This window comes from Pipistrellus hanaki (genome assembly GCF_964339955.1).
Source record: "Pipistrellus hanaki genome assembly, chromosome: 3".
NCBI classification, from domain to species: Eukaryota; Metazoa; Chordata; class Mammalia; order Chiroptera; family Vespertilionidae; genus Pipistrellus; species Pipistrellus hanaki.
In genome coordinates this window covers 14,089,985-14,106,074 of record NC_140505.1, presented here as the reverse complement: position 1 = coordinate 14,106,074, position 16,090 = coordinate 14,089,985, and the positions used below count along the sequence as shown (strand labels likewise).

General features: G+C 35.0%; 1 protein-coding gene across 1 annotated transcript in view; it reads right to left on the bottom strand.

The window, feature by feature from the left end:
- Positions 1-16,090, bottom strand: part of TNKS (tankyrase) — a 150,462-nt gene that overhangs the window by 93,860 nt on the left and 40,512 nt on the right. The window contains exon 3 of the mRNA XM_084877032.1: positions 6,589-6,684. Coding sequence (XP_084733158.1) covers positions 6,589-6,684 — 96 coding nt within the window. The remainder of the gene's footprint in view (positions 1-6,588; positions 6,685-16,090) is intronic.

The window sequence follows — 16,090 nt, the reverse complement described above, 5'->3', positions numbered from 1 at the left end:
AACAAAGAAATACTGCCTGCTTGAAAACAAGATTGTGGCGTACACCACAGAGGAGCTGTGGAATGCAGGGAACTTCAATACTGTCCTTACTACCTGACAGGAAACAGGCATACCAAACAGAACAGTAGAGGAATGAACAACCTCACTACTGCACATTATTATTTTTTATCTTTTACTTAAGAAACTAATTTTTTTCTTTTCTTCTCAATTGATTTTACCTTTTTCATTATTATATTTTTATTTTTAATCAGTATTATTACTACTGCTATTTCTACTTTTTTAAAACGTTTAGTTTTAATTTTATTTTATTTTGGGATTAGTGTTCTACATCCTATTCTCATTTTCCTCAGCATCATTTTACTCTATCTCAACTTTACCTTTATGTCAACATTCTCTTCCTCACTTTTCCCCTTTTGTTTTCCTGTTTCTCTTACTCTAATCCTGCTTTAGGTTTTCCCAATTCCTTCATTTTACCATTAAAAATTCATCCTACTTATATTATCTAATTTCTGATTCCCTGCTGCAAGTTCATACACACTTCTCTCTTCCCTTTCTTCACTACCCAAAGTTTTTTCTCTCCTCCCCCCCCCCCCCCCAACCGTTTTTCTTGGGTTGTTTGTATGATTGTTTCTCTCTTTTGTTTTTTGGCTTCTGTTTTTCTTCTCCTCGCTTATTATTAGTTGTTGTTTGTAGTTTGCATTCATATCTAGGTGTTAGTTGTTTGCACTTTTTTTGATTAGTTGTTGTTCTATTGGAGTTTTCTCCCCATATAAGTAGTTTTTCAGCCTTCTTTTTTATTCTTTCTTTCCTATCTTACTTTTTTCCTTTTCTAAATATCATTTTTGCACTCTTTTTTTTTTTTTTTTTAATCCCCTAATTCTCTTTTCTCTGGTGGCCACATTTATTTGGGGTTATTAGTATCATGAATACATTTGTGTTCAATGCCTTGTGCATTGTGCCTTGTTGTGTTGTATTTTGTGTCATTACGTCAATGCAGGAGAAAGAGAGCTACATAACCAAACACCTGGAGAGGAGAGATCCAGGGGAGATAAAGAAACAGCCCATATATGAAAGAAAAGGAGGCACAACCAGAAAAGTAAATGAAATGGAGGCAAGTAATATGTCAGAGAAAGAATTCAGAGAAATGGTCGTGAGGTTGCTAAAAAGGATGGAAGACAAATTCAACAATATGTGTAAGAACCAAGAGGAAATGAAGAAGAACCAAGAGAAATGAAAAATGACATCACTGCAATAAAGAACTCAATAGAAAGCATCAACAGTAGACTAGAAGGAACAGAGGACCTCATCAGTGAGCTAGAAGACAAAGTAAAGAAAAAAATACCCAAGCAGAGCAGCATCTACGGGGGGTAAAAAGCTTAAAGAGGAGAGCCTAAAGGAGCTTTGGGACAGAATGAAACAAAACAACATCCGCATAATAGGAGTGCCAGAAGGAGAGGAAACTGAGCAAGGAATAAAAAACTAGTTTAAAGAAATAATGACAGAAAACTTTTCTAATATAGGAAAGAAAAAACTCACACAAGTCCAAGAATCTCACAGAGTCCCAAACAAAATGAACCCCAAAAGACCTGTGCCAAGGCACATTATAATTAAATTGGCAAACACCAACAACAAAGTAAAAATCTTAAAAGCAGCCAGAGAGAGACAGAAACTTATCTACAAAGGATCCCCTATCAAACTAGTGAACTGATTTCTCAATAGAAACACATCAGGCCAGAAGGGAATGGAATGAAATATACAAACTCATGCAAAGGAATTGTCTGAATCAAAGAGTACTGTACTCAGCAAAGCTATCAATAAAAATTGAGGGTGAAATCAGAAACATCACAGGCAAAAAAAGGACTAAGAGAGTTTATCACCACCAAACCAGCAATGCAGGAAATGCTAAAGGGTCTGTTGTAAAAAGAAGAAATAGAAAGTAAAGAAGAAACACAGGTATAAAAAATTAAAATGATGATAAACAAGTACCTATCCTATATAATATTGAGGTAATATGCAAATCGACCTTCACGTCCTTGCACAAGATGGCCGCCCCCATGTGGTCAAAGATGGCTGAAAGGGGGGGGCATTTGGGGGCAACTTTGCCTGCAGGGGAGGGAGGGAAGTTAGGAGGGACCATGTCTGCAGGGGAAGGCAGCTGTGGGCGATCAGGCCTGCAGGTAAGGGCAGATCAGGGTGACCAGGCCAGCAAGGGAGGGCAGTTGGGGGCAACCAGGCTGGCATGGGAAGGCAGTTGAGGATGTCTGGGCCAGCAGGGGAGGGTAATTGGAGGTTCCTGGGCCAGCTGGGGAGGGCAATTGGGGGTAATTGGGAGCAGTTAGGTATCGATCAGGTTGTCAGGGGAGTGGTTAGGGGTGATCCAACTGGCAGGCAGGTGAGTGGTTGCAAGCCAGCAGTTCTGGATTGTGGAATCAGGTCTAAACCGGCAGTCACACATCCCCCAAGGTGTCCCAGATTGGAGAGGATGCAGGCTGGGATGAGGTCTCCCTTGTCCCCCCATACCCAGTGCACCAATTTCGTGCACTGGGCCTCTAATTAATAATAAATTTAAATGTAAATGGATTAAATGCCCCATTCAAAAGATATAGGGTAGCCAAGTGGATAAGAAAACATGACCCATATACTTGCTGTCTCCAGGAAACCCAACTCAGAAGAAAGGACTCTCACATACTTATGAAGGGCTGGGAAAAGGTATTTCAGGCGAATGGAAATGGGAAAAAAAAGCAGGGGTAGCAATACCTATATCTGAAAAATTAGATTTCAAAGTGAAGGACATAACAAGATAAGGAAGGCCACTTTATAATACTAAAGGGAGCAATCCAACAAGAAGATAGAACTCTGATAAACATATACACACACTCAATACAGGAACACCCAAATACATTTTTAAAAAATTAAAAAATAGTAATAAAAAGAAAACCCAAAAACAACTTCTGTAGGATATCAAGGGAGAGATTAACATCAATACAGTCATAGTAGGGGACTTTAATACCCCACTATCACCATTGGATAAATCCTGTAAACAAAAAATCAGCAAAGAAACATTAATCCTAAATGACTCACTAGATCAGATGGAATTAATTTACATCTTCAGAACATTTCACCCCAAAGCCACAGAATTTACATACTTCTCAAGTGCACATGGGTCATTTTAAAAAATAAGCCATATATTGTGACACAAAGTCTCTTCAAATTCAAGAAAATAGAAATCATATTAAGCATCTTCTCAGATCACAATGACATAAAACTAGAAATCAACTACAATAAAAACAATTTTAAAAAATCAAACACCTGGAGGCTAAATAGTATGCTATTAAACAATGACTGGGTTACCAGAGAGATCAAAGAAGATATAAAAAGCATCATGGCAACAAATGACAATGAAAACACAACAATCCAAAAACTATGGGACATAGTGAAAGCAGTCTTCAGAGAGTAGTTCATAGCTCTTACAGGACTTCCTCAAAAAACAAGAACCAATGGTAATAAATTATCTAACCCTACAACTCAAAGAGTTAGAAAGAGAGCAACAAGAAAAGCCCAGCATAAGCAAAAGAAAGACAACAATAAAGATCAGAGAGATAAATGCCAGAGACAGATAAATAAATAAATAAATAAATAAATAAATAAATAAATAAATAAAAATACAAAGGATCAACAAAACCAAGAGCTGGTTCTTTGAGAGGATAAACAAGATTGATGAATCTCTAGCCAGGCTCAGCAAAAAACAGAGAGAGTGCCCAAATAAACAAAACCAGAAATGAAAGAGGTGAAGTAACATTGATCCCACAGAAATACAAATAATTATGAAAAAATACTATAAACAACTCTATTCCAACAAAGTGGACAACCTAGATGAAATGGACATATTCTTAGAAAAATACAAGCTCCTAAAACTCAACCAAGAAGAATAAAAAAACCTGAATAGGCTGATAACTACCAAAGAAATTAAAACAGCAATCAAAAATCTTCCAGCAAACTAAAGTCCTGATCCGGAAGTTCTACCAAGCATTCAAAGAAAACCTAAAACCTATCCTCCTCAGAATATTCCAAAAAATTCAACAGGAAGGTACACTTTCAAGCTCTTTTTATGAAGCCAGAATTACCCTACTCCCAAAACCAGATAAAGACACCACAAAAAAGGGAACAGGTCAATATCCTTGATGAACATAAATGCTAAAATACTCAACAAAATTCTAGCAAACTGGATTCAGTAATACATTAGAAAGATCATACACCATGATCAAATGGGATTTTTTCCAGGGATGCAAGGATGGTACAATATCCGCAAATCAATAAATGTGATACATTACATAAACAAATTAAGAAACAAAAATCACATAATCATATCAATTGATGCATAAAAAGCATTTGACAAAATCCAACACCCTTTCTAGATAAAAAACAACAACTCTCAGCAAAGTGGGAAGAGAGGGATAATACCTCAACATAATGAAAGCCTCATATGAAAAACCTACAGCCAACACCATACAAACCTACAGCATCTAGTCTCTAATAACTCTGTCATTCCTTTCAAAACATTCCCTTTTATCAATGCTTAATCTTTTCAATTTAGCTTCAGAAATAGTACTTCCAGTATAATTCCAAAGAATTGCTTAGAAAAGTACCCGCATGGGCAAAAATACATTTAGAAATACATTTCACTTGTGTTATTTCATTACATTATATAACATGAATGCGTAAATATCATTAGCTTATATTTTCCACAAATTACTATTACCAGAATGTTCTAGAATGTTTTTTAAATCATAACTGAAAAGTTGTATGTCATTTCCAAAAAAGTAAATATTCTTGAAAAGAATAATTAATGAACAGTATAATGACCAAGAAGAATGAATATCATCCTAATCTAAACAAGATGCAATAATAGATGCTTTTCCAATCAAGTCTAACAAATACAATAGATACAGTATCTGTTCTCCAGGAATCTTTAGTCTCCGTAACGTATTATGTCACAGCTCTTTCCCAAACTTAAACAGCCAAGATGACCTCACCTAAAATTCATTCCAAATTAGGAGGTAGCTTCTTCTTGTTAATTAACTTATATTTAAAACCTTTTCTTAGAAAAATATAAGTGGATCTAAAAGCAGTATTGCATTAAATGATTCAAACAAATGGACAAGACAGGTGTTGAGGGCTGAAGAGAAAAAAGGTCATAAGGAGGACACTCAGATATAGAGACAGCCATGGTCAGCATTTATAATCTACCTCCATTACTCTGAACCATATTTCTCCCTTCGTCAGAGACCAATCCAAAGCTGCGATTGTTGCCAGGGCATTGTTAAAAGAAGACAGTGAAAGGCTGCAGAGCCTAAGCAAGCCTGAGGCTATATATTTTAATTTCATTATTTAAAATTTTATAATTATACTTAATTTCTTATCTACACTGGTTTAAAATAGCTTTATTTCTCTAGTGTATGTTATCTTGATTCAGTATCCCAATCAACTAACCTTTTAATTGAGAAAAATCATATTACTCTGATTTAGCAGAGATTATATTAATTTTAGCACAGTGGGAAGTAATCTTCTATACAGAATAATTAACCAGAATTCCGCATATTTTCAAAGCTTTCTGTATATAAATGTTTTCCATTCACCTCAGAATCTTTGTTAAAAATGCACAGCATGACACCAAACTTAAAAGTGAACAAACGATTTATTTTCTTCAAATATGGGCAAATGTAAAGGAAGCAAAAACTCATTTACTTCCACACAAGCACTTACAACAATACTCTTAGCAATGCAGTGACAAAGAGGCTCCAAATTGCAAAGGTCAGTTAAGTAAAAGAAGGCAAAGGCAGCAAAACTCAGATGTTAAGAATAAAAACAAAAATAGATCCAATGCAGCATTTTGAGAAATGAAGATCAATGAAAACAGTTGCTCAATGCCATATTACTTAGAGCATTATTTTCTATACTAATTATGAGATATCCTTTCCTCTTTGCTGCTTCTTGACATTTGTCTTAATTAAATCAATAGTGAAGCCAAAAATTTTCATTATCTGAAGTAAAACGGACAAGTTAAAAAAGTAGTTAGGTAACATGATAAAGTGAGAAGATACAACAAAAATATAAGCAGAGTGGCAAGGAAAAAGCAGCATCATATTTTATTTAACTATTGATCCAAGTAAATACGGTAGCAGGTTGTCTTTCCAATCAAAACTACTTTATAAAGTAATACAAATGCCCTTGTTTGCTCCATAGTGAAGGACTTCAAAAGAGTCAACTAGAAGATGAGGTTACAAGAAAATTACGATCTAAACAATAAAAAATGACTACAACATTAGTGAATGATATGTTACCATTCAATGCTATAATTCTCAGAAATTCTAACTAGAATAAACAATCCTATTGCTTAATGCTTGTAAGAGCAGGCATAGCAATTAATGAGACTGTTAACATACCAAATCAATAATGAAGTAGAGATAATGGCACATATTTTTGTTGAGCTTAATCAGTAGAAACAAAATAAAATTCAGTGCATAAAGATTTTCTAAAATCAAGCCAGTAACATAGATGAACTAATTCGGTAGCTCTCGGTTTTCTTACCTGTAAGAACAGCTTTTGCTGAAGGATCTGCCAGGTCCAGGGCTGATTTCCCATCAGTGTTCCGAATGTTTGGATCTGCTCCGTGCTGCAGCAGCACTGTGCAGGGAAAGCAGAAACAGTATCTTACCTCAGGGATACAAAGATTATTTACCGGTAAGTGTCGTCTCGGCATGGTGTGGGCATACACATACATTGCACAATTTTTTTTCTTTTTTAAGAGAAAAAAAAAGAAAAAGAATGGGGGGAAAAGCACTGCAGCAAAGGATCCTCTCTACAGTAAAGCAAAGTTGGCAACTTATGGTACAGTATTATCACATGACTTAACATCATAAACATGAAACCAGAAAAATCTTGCAACAGACAGTTTGGGTTTGCCTCCTTCTGGCAGCAGGATGGAGAGCTGCGTGCTCACTGCCTCACACTGTGCAATACGCTAACAGTGAACCTGCCCTATCTTTACTTTCACTGTGGCTGCTTGTTGCTGTTGCTGCTGCTGCTTTACTGCTGAATTTCCTAACACTTCCTCATCTCAGAAGAGTTGTAATACTGTGCAAGCCTTTTAGTGGCTCACCGCTTACATATGAATCGCTCACCCTAACATACTGGCTTGCTTCCAAGAAGTTTCACAGACATAGTAATGCATGCTACTCGGGTCCCCTGCAGTCAAGCTGCAAAAAAACAAACTGCTTTCCACATTAATTCTTTCTACCAAAATTTTTTAGAAACAGAAACTCAATCACTATAATATATGCTAAGGAATAAATGTGGGACATGCTGTACTGGTTAGAAAGTAGCTATAGAAATTGCTTAGATAATGGGGGCCCCCAAAAGACAATCAATGTTTAAGTAAAAACCAGATATAAAAATGTGTTAACCCCAAACATTTCTTAACTACCTGTACATCTGATATGTGGGGCCGGGGAGAAGACCCAACCAATGGTTAAACAAATAAATATATTAAAAACTAGCCCAAATAAGCAAAGGTCAATCACAAGCTATTCTAATAGTTCAAATAGTTAAGATTTTGTATACTCCTGGAGAGACAGTTGTTACCACTTACCACTACAGTGTAGCATAAATTTAAAACAAAACAGAAATATTTCATTCAAATAAATATTTGAAAATGTGTTATATAAAATGTCTAAAAACACCTACTGCTCATGAGTCCCAAAATTTCATGCATTAATAGTTCCAAGCTTACATTCTTTTGGAATATTTGAAAGGTGACCCTCTCCTGTGGCTAAATAATAAGTCCTGCTATATATTAAGCACTTCATCTTTCTTTAATGCATGGCCATCTAGTCAATGACTTTGTTATAACATACAAAGGAAGAGCCCTATCTAGAATTAGGACACAGCTGCTGGGCAGTATTTACCAGCATCTCCTGCATTAAATCTTTGGCACTCTCAGATTTGGGAAAAGAAGAACTAGCCATGGCTTGAAAAGACAGTGAGATTTTGCGAAAACTTCCTATATTATTTTATTCTCATTTATGTTATTTTTCATTAAGCAAGAACATAATTATTGTTTACAAATTGACTTAAAAGTAGAATAAAATAGCAAGTAACACAATATCAAACTGTAGTTACTTTCATCATAATGAGTAAGCTATCTCAGCAATAATTTTTTATTTTATTTTAGGAAAAAACAAAACAAAATCAAGATTCAGCTTTTAAAGGGTCCTTATCATGAAGCGGCTCCTGTATCAAATGTAAAGCTGACAGCTATCGCTATATCTTTATAGCAATATATTGCTGAGTGATCACATACAAAGGTAGGAAAACAAAGAATTAACATCTACCATAAAAAGCAGTTTTTTACTGCATACATCAAGAAATAGCCCTAGCCGGTTTGCCTCATTGGATAGAGCATTGGCCTGTGGATTGAAAGGTCCTGGGTACAATTCTGGTCAATGGCACATGCCTGGCTTGCGGGCTCGATCCCCATTGGGGACATGCAAGAGGCAGCCGATAAATGATTCTCTCTCATCATTGATGTTTCTATCTCTCCCTCCCTCTCCCTTCCTCTCAGAAATCAATAAAAATATATTAAAAAAAGAAATAAAGCAATATGTTAATTGACATATTGGCTTGACAACACTATGATGGGAACTGTTGTTTTGCAGCTTAATGAGTGGTAGAGGCAAAACACGGAAAGTCTGTTGTTCCTCCAAAAGTCACTTAAAATTTCAATTGTTTTTCTTGTAACCAGGACCTCACCTGTTATATCTTTACTATTTTACCATAGAAACCTGCCACTAAAGTTTAGTTGCAGTATTGCTTTTCTTTAAGTGATAGATATTTGAAGGAGCAATCTTTTTACTAGAAATAATGTTTTTCTAAGTCATACCTAAACTCTCTCATTGGACCTGAACACAGAAACATCCATTATAGAATAATGTGCAACAGGGGAAAAGAAGCTGAGTATTCTGAACCAGGTGCTGATAACAAAATCCATGTTAGAAAATATTTAACCATTTTTAATTCACTAGATATGAATTAAAAAATAATACACTAATAGAGTTAACAGTTTTAGGAGCAAAAAAGGTATCCAAAACTAGATCAGAGAGATCTAAACTTACCTAACTTTTATAAAAAGGGATTATTGAGAGATTTAAATGAGAAAAGTGGCATAATATTTATCAGCTAATAATAATATTTAAAACACATTCTTAAAAATGTAGACCCTGTTTGTATGCTCAACTCTATCACTAACTACTATTTTGTTCTAAAGCCAGATCTTCAGATCTTAACTTTTTCTGTAAAGGGCCAGACAGGAATATTTAGGCTCAATAGACCATATGGTCTCATTCTCAACTACTCATCCCTGCCTCAACCCCAATATTACAGGGGAAAAGCAGCCATAGACAATACTTAAAAGAATGCGTGACTCTGTGTTTCATTAAAATTTTATTTAAACACACTGAAATATGAATTTTGTATAAATTTTCAAAAATCACTTCAAAATGTAAAAATAATTCTTAACTTGCATGACATACAAAAAACAAGTTGGATGAAGCCCATGGACCATGCTTTCCCAACCCCAACCTAAGGCAATGATAAACTAGTCGGCAAACTGCGGCTTGCGAGCCACTTTGGCCCCTTGAGTGTGGCTCTTCCACAAAATACCACGTCCTGGGTGAGTCTATTTTGAAGAAGTGGCATTAGAAGAAGTTTAAGTTTAAAAAATCTGGCTCTCAAAAGAAATTTCAATCGTTGTACTGTTGATATTTGGCTCTGTTGATTAATGAGTTTCCTGACCACTGAACTAGTACAAAGTGAAGTTTATGGACTACTTAGTTTCAGAACTCTGTAATCTACCTACACTGAGATAAACACTGAAATTAAGAGGAAGCATTTAGAACTATACATGTCATTTTAAAGTTATTTTTTCTAGTACTTCATTTTTATTATAGTTTACAAAATGAATAGCCTGTCATGCATTGGGGATAGGAAAAAAGAATGATTCTCTACCACAGATAGTTTGAGAAGCACTGAGCCAGGGCACCTGTAAAAACTGGGCCTCAGTTCCCAGATATCTGAAGTGAAGGAGTTGAACTAGGTAGATGATTTCTACATATCAAATCCCTGATAATGCTCTTTTAGAGTTACAGCCAAAGACCTGAAGCATTAATATCTAAATTTAAAAAAAAGGAATCTTCTAATACCAGAATAATAGCACATACATGAGGCGAAGGTAACAACAATGGCTTTTAAGACTGTCCTTATGTCCTTGAAGTGGTGGCATGTAGGACTCTTTATTCTGGATGCTTCAAAATGCTTTCAAAGTTCTTAGTTACTAAAGTGAATAATAAAATGTGACTACTAATACATAATATAATTAGAAATTCATCTTGTAAAAATCAATATAGTGACAGCACACTATATGTACCTTTTAATTAAAGTAGCACAAATGTCTGAAGCCAAATTCCCAAAATATATAAACAATATACAAAGTCAAGTTTGAAAGAAAAACAAGGAAATTAAAATCTGAGTAACATCGAGTACACAAATTCAAGACTACTGTGGGCATTCAAAATCTCCTTATACTAATTAGGGCATTATCAGATTTCAAGTCTCAAATGACCTGGCTGTATACAGTTGTTTTACTGATGCATCTCAAATCCATTTATCTCCTTCTGATTTGAGAAGGATGGAGAAAATACAGCAGCTGGTACAAAAACAGATTGTTAAAACTAAAGTAGGCTCACAATATTCAAAATGTCATCTGCAAAAGAGCTTATGGCTAGAAGGACATGTGATTGTCCTATTTATGGTGCAAGCATTTAGCTACAGTGAGCCTGATTCAGAAAGCATGCTTTTAGCCTGTGACCAATGCAGTGGAGACTAAAATTGTTTCATTTAATTCCTCAAAACTGTTACATTTAAGCATTCACATAATTTTAATTCTTCCAAATAAAAATATTGTTACACATATGCAAAGTCATCTTGTCAACTTCCTATAGAAGCATATAAAATGCTAATATAAATTTCATTTAACAATAGAAATATTATTAACTGACTTAAGAAGATAGAAGAACTAAAAACAATGTGAATTTTACCAACTAAAAATGTAACAAGCCTGTTTGGTCAGTTATCAAAATGTGTTTTAATATAGTTTTCACTTTAAAATACTATAAGTTCTTGGTTTGTTATGTGAATTTTAGAGCTACTTTAATGGTCTAAAACTGCTCCTCCTTACAATTAATATTCCATTCTAAAAGATGTTACATTTAAGTTAAAATATGTTAAGATATTACTAGGTTTTAATTTATATAACAATTCATTTTATTTTAACTAGCAGGTTTTTTGGAACAAGTCTGCTTTTAAAGCTTAAACACAAATCTAATAAAAAATAAAACACAATATTTAAAAAACAGGAAAACAGGAAAAGACAAGCCATAGACTAGAATAAAACATCTGCAACAAATTTATGTGATAAAGAACTCAGATCCAGAATATACAATGAACTCTTACAAATCATTAATAAAAAGAAATCAACCCAATTTGAAAAATGGGAAAAGCAAAGATACTTCATAAAATATATACAAATTACTAATACATGAAAAAACCTCAACATCATTAGTCAAAAGAGAAATGTAAATTTAAAAGATAGGCAATGCCAATTGTTAATAAGGATTAACTAAACTATTATAGTACTCTCATACATTGTTGGTGGACATGTAAAATGACATAACCACTTTGGAGATCAGTTTGACAGTTCCTAATAAAGGTAAGTATACATCATTACTGGCCCTACCAATTCTACTTTTAGGTATTTATCCAAAAAGGATATAATAGTAAGATATTAGAAACAATCTCAATATCCATCAGCAGGAAAAAGGTTAAGTAAATATGGTATAGCTATACAACAGAATAATGCTCAGCAATAAAAAGAAATGAACCACTGATTCATACAAGAGGGATGAAATCTCTAAAACATTATGCTGAGGAAAAGAAGCCAGATAGCAAGAACATATTTCTGGAAGAGAAAACTAATTTGTAGCGACAGGAAAAGATCAATTTTTGCCTGAGGATGGTGAAAGGAAAGGAAAAAACTAACTACAAATGGGCACCAGAGAACTTTTTAGAAAGATGAAAATGCTCTATTATTTTGATTGTGGTGGTGGTTACAAGGGCATATACATTTGTCAAAACTCATCAACTTGTACATTTAAAATGGATGCGTTTTATTTCATTATCCCAAACTCATGTTATAATTCAATAAAATTGATTTTTTTAAAATTCAAGAGTGGTTTAACTGCAGATTAGAAAAATTAACCTGAAGAGAAAATTATTGAACTGTAAAAGATGTCAATAGATATTTCCAAGAATGCTGGATGGAGAAATTATCATGGACAAAGCAAGAAGTGAGAAGGTCTAAATGTTGTAATCAGTCTTAAAAAAAAGAAAAGAAAATACATACATATTTGAAGAAATGCCTAAGATTTTCACAGAATTAATAAAAGACACCAATGTATAGGTTCAAGAATCCAAAACAGGATAAACTCCGGGGGGGGAAATTAAAAAACAACTACAATTTGAAAAAGCTCTTAAAAGAGAACATGTAAGTAATAGTATACAAAATAATTAGAGATAATTTGTGAATCTATTCTAAGTATAGTAGTATATATCATATAATATAGCATGTGTTAAGGAATAATGTAATTATGTTTCTATTTCCATGTATATTGCAAAAGGCCATTATTTTACAACTGTAAAATATGCCACATTCCTATTCTTAGAAAAAACTTGATTTAGGTAATATCAATTAAACAATGTTCTACTTTTAAAATTATCCTATATAATAAAAAGGTAATATGCAAATTGACTGTCACTCCAACACACAAGAAGGCCACCCCATGTGGACACAAGATGGCCTCCACAAGATGGCCGGCAGGGGAGAGAAGTTGTGAGCCATCAGGCCAGCAGGGGAAGGCAGTTGGGAGGGACCAGGGATGCAAGGGAGGCAGTTGGGGGCAACCAGGCCAGCAGGGGAGGGCAGTTTTGGGGGGACCAGGCTTGCAGGGGAGAGCAGTTAGGGGTGACCAGGCTGGCAGGGGAGGGGAGTTAGGGGCAATAGGGCTGGCAGGGGAAGGCAGTTAGGGGTGACCAGGCTGGCAAGGGAGGGAAGTTAGGGGTGACCAGGCCAGCAGAGTAGAGTAGTTGGGGGCAACCAAGCCTGTAGGGGAGAGCAGTTGGGGGTGACCAGGCTGAAAGGCAAGGGCAGTTGGGACAATCAGGCCGGCAGGGGGAGCAGTTAGGCATTGATCAGGCTGGCAGACAGAAGCCATTAGGGGCAATCATGCTGGTAGGCAAGCAAATGGTTGTGAGCCAGCAGTCCTGGATTGTGAGAGGGATGTCTGACTGTCCATGGGATCAGGCCTAAACGAGCAGTTGGACATCCCTTGAGGGACACCCCTGCCCCCCTGCACAAATTTTGTGCACCGGGCCTCTAGTTTTAAATAAATGGCAACAGTAAAGTAGATATATTCGAAGTTTTTCTACAATACTGCTCTGCAACCAAGATATACAATATCTGGGTAGCCAAATCAAAGAAACTCTTTGATATAAATTTAATATTTATTTTCATTTAAAAATATTTTGTGTTCTCTTTACATTTTTAAAAGAATTATCTTTAGTTATTAAGATCCAACTTTTTCACAGTAGTTTCCATCTCTTAACAAACTAAACATTTAAATTTTTCCAATTCTAACATTCACAAGAGATAAACACTGGCTCTATATAAAATTAAATTTGGTAGTCAAGAAAAATAATTAACTCCTCTTTTAATATTCTCATGTTAATAGGTTCCTCTTAAGAACATAAGCTAGACATTTGTTTGATGCTCTGTGGTGTCTTTTCACTGAATGAGTAGTGACATTCATTGAGTGAAATAAGCTTTCATCTTAATTAGTATCCTTTGGAGAAATCTCTGAGAACCTCATAATATGAAAGCATGGCTAATGTGACTGACTTATAAAGACCTTCTAAAATGGAGATTTAAGAACAGGCATTCTAGTAACATGAATAGAGAACTGAGCAAGCTGGGCTTCAGGAGAAAAGTTTTGAAGTAATGGTTGTGTGGTCTTAGTTTGGTCTTTTTAGACATAAATCACTTAGTAGTAAGTGATTTCCCACTAATCATTTGTGGGCATTGGGTGCTTGGCTTGTCATCACTTTCCACTTGTAATGAGTACAGGGCATTCTTTCTTCCTCTCCCCTTATACTGGCTCTTCAGTAATAGACTTTCTGACAACTCATGCTGTAGTCACAGTCCTTTTTCTTTCATTGTCATCATTTTTGGAGTGTGGTATAAGGACCCCAGGGAACTGGCACCATTGGCTTACCCTTATTTTCATTGTATATATATCTAAGTAATAAACTAAGAGTGGCTTGTTGCATCTTTACCGGTAAAATCAGTCAGGTCTTGGCTTGTCCTATACTGTGTACTACAGTGGGGAGCTGTCCCATGCATTAAAGGATGTTTAAGAGCAACCCTGACTTCTATCTCCCCTGCTGTGACAACCAAATACTGGTATGCTTCTAGACATTGCTAAAATCCCCATAAGAAGCAAAATAGCTCCTGATTTAAATCACTCTCTTTAGATTCTTAAGGGCCCACACCCACCCTCCTCACACATATACATACAAGGTCTATACTTCTTCCCACTGTTTGAACACTTTTATATACATTGATTTCTAGTTTTATATAATAATTGATTTTGAGAGAGAGAGAGAGGGGGGGGGGAGGAAGAGAGAGGGAGAGAGAGAGACAGAAACGTCAATATGATTAGTGAAACATCAACTGGCTACCTAGGATCCAGCTCACAACCCAGGCATGTGTCCTGATTGGGAATCAAATCAGCAACCTCTCAGTGAGCAAGATGATGGCCAATCAACTGAGCCACACCGATCAGGGCTGAACAGTTTTATATAGTAAATTTCTACATTAGATTTAATTTGGAGAAAGAGTTTTGTGGTTTAAAAACAAATAGGAAATAAGTAAATAGTAGATCAGTAAAGTACAATAGAAGCTATTAAATAAGTTTCTAAAACGTAATCGAAAACAGTAATAAAAATGACCTCCAAGGATCCTTCTAAATTTAAGATACCGTAATCTATTAATATATCTTTGAGTACTGACTTTTCAATTGGAGGGTTTTTAATTAAGAAGGGAGAAAATACTTTAGTTAGCTTATATAACAGGAAAGTTTATTAAAGAATAAAGTTACCTCAATTAAAGCAAATGCAGAAATGCATCCAAAACTTACCCTGTTTCTGTCTATCCTGTCTCTCAGCACCATAGCCATCCCTTCTTAGATAAAAACACACACACCTATAACATCTGAATCTTAATTCCAAACTCTCACTAAAGAGACTTTGGTCCAACTTGCCTCAATATCTGATTCTGAACTTCAAAAGTTTGGCCAAAGAAGACTGAAGAGCCAATAGAAATGCTGGTGACGGGTTAAGAGGCATTAGTTCTGAGAGAAGAGTCTTGTGCCGACACCTCAATGGGTCTCTACTGTAATAACAGATCTTAAATTTAAAGTATTATGTAGATGTGTTTATTTATGGTAAATTAATGTTTACAAAAAGTATATATCTGAGAAAGTTAAAGAATTGGGACTTCCATTTTCTATTTTACACATTTTTATACTGTTCTAATGTTTATTACACATATGTATTTTTTTATATAATAAGAGAGAGATAATTCTTCTCAGACAGAAATTATCTTTATGCATGTTGTTTAAGTATGTTTGCCAAAATAATACTTCTCTTAAAACTTCTACTTAAAGTAATTAATTTGTAACCAATGGAGAGATAATTGGATTGTCCTTCCTGTCAAGTGAACAACATTAAATAGGGTGACAGCATTAGATAAATAAGACCAGTATATAAAAAAAAAAATCCATTAATTTAAAATGTGATGATGCAAAGGCTGTAGAAATAAGCCTTAAGTAAAGTAGTCAAGAAGTAATTTTCTACTGTGTTTTTA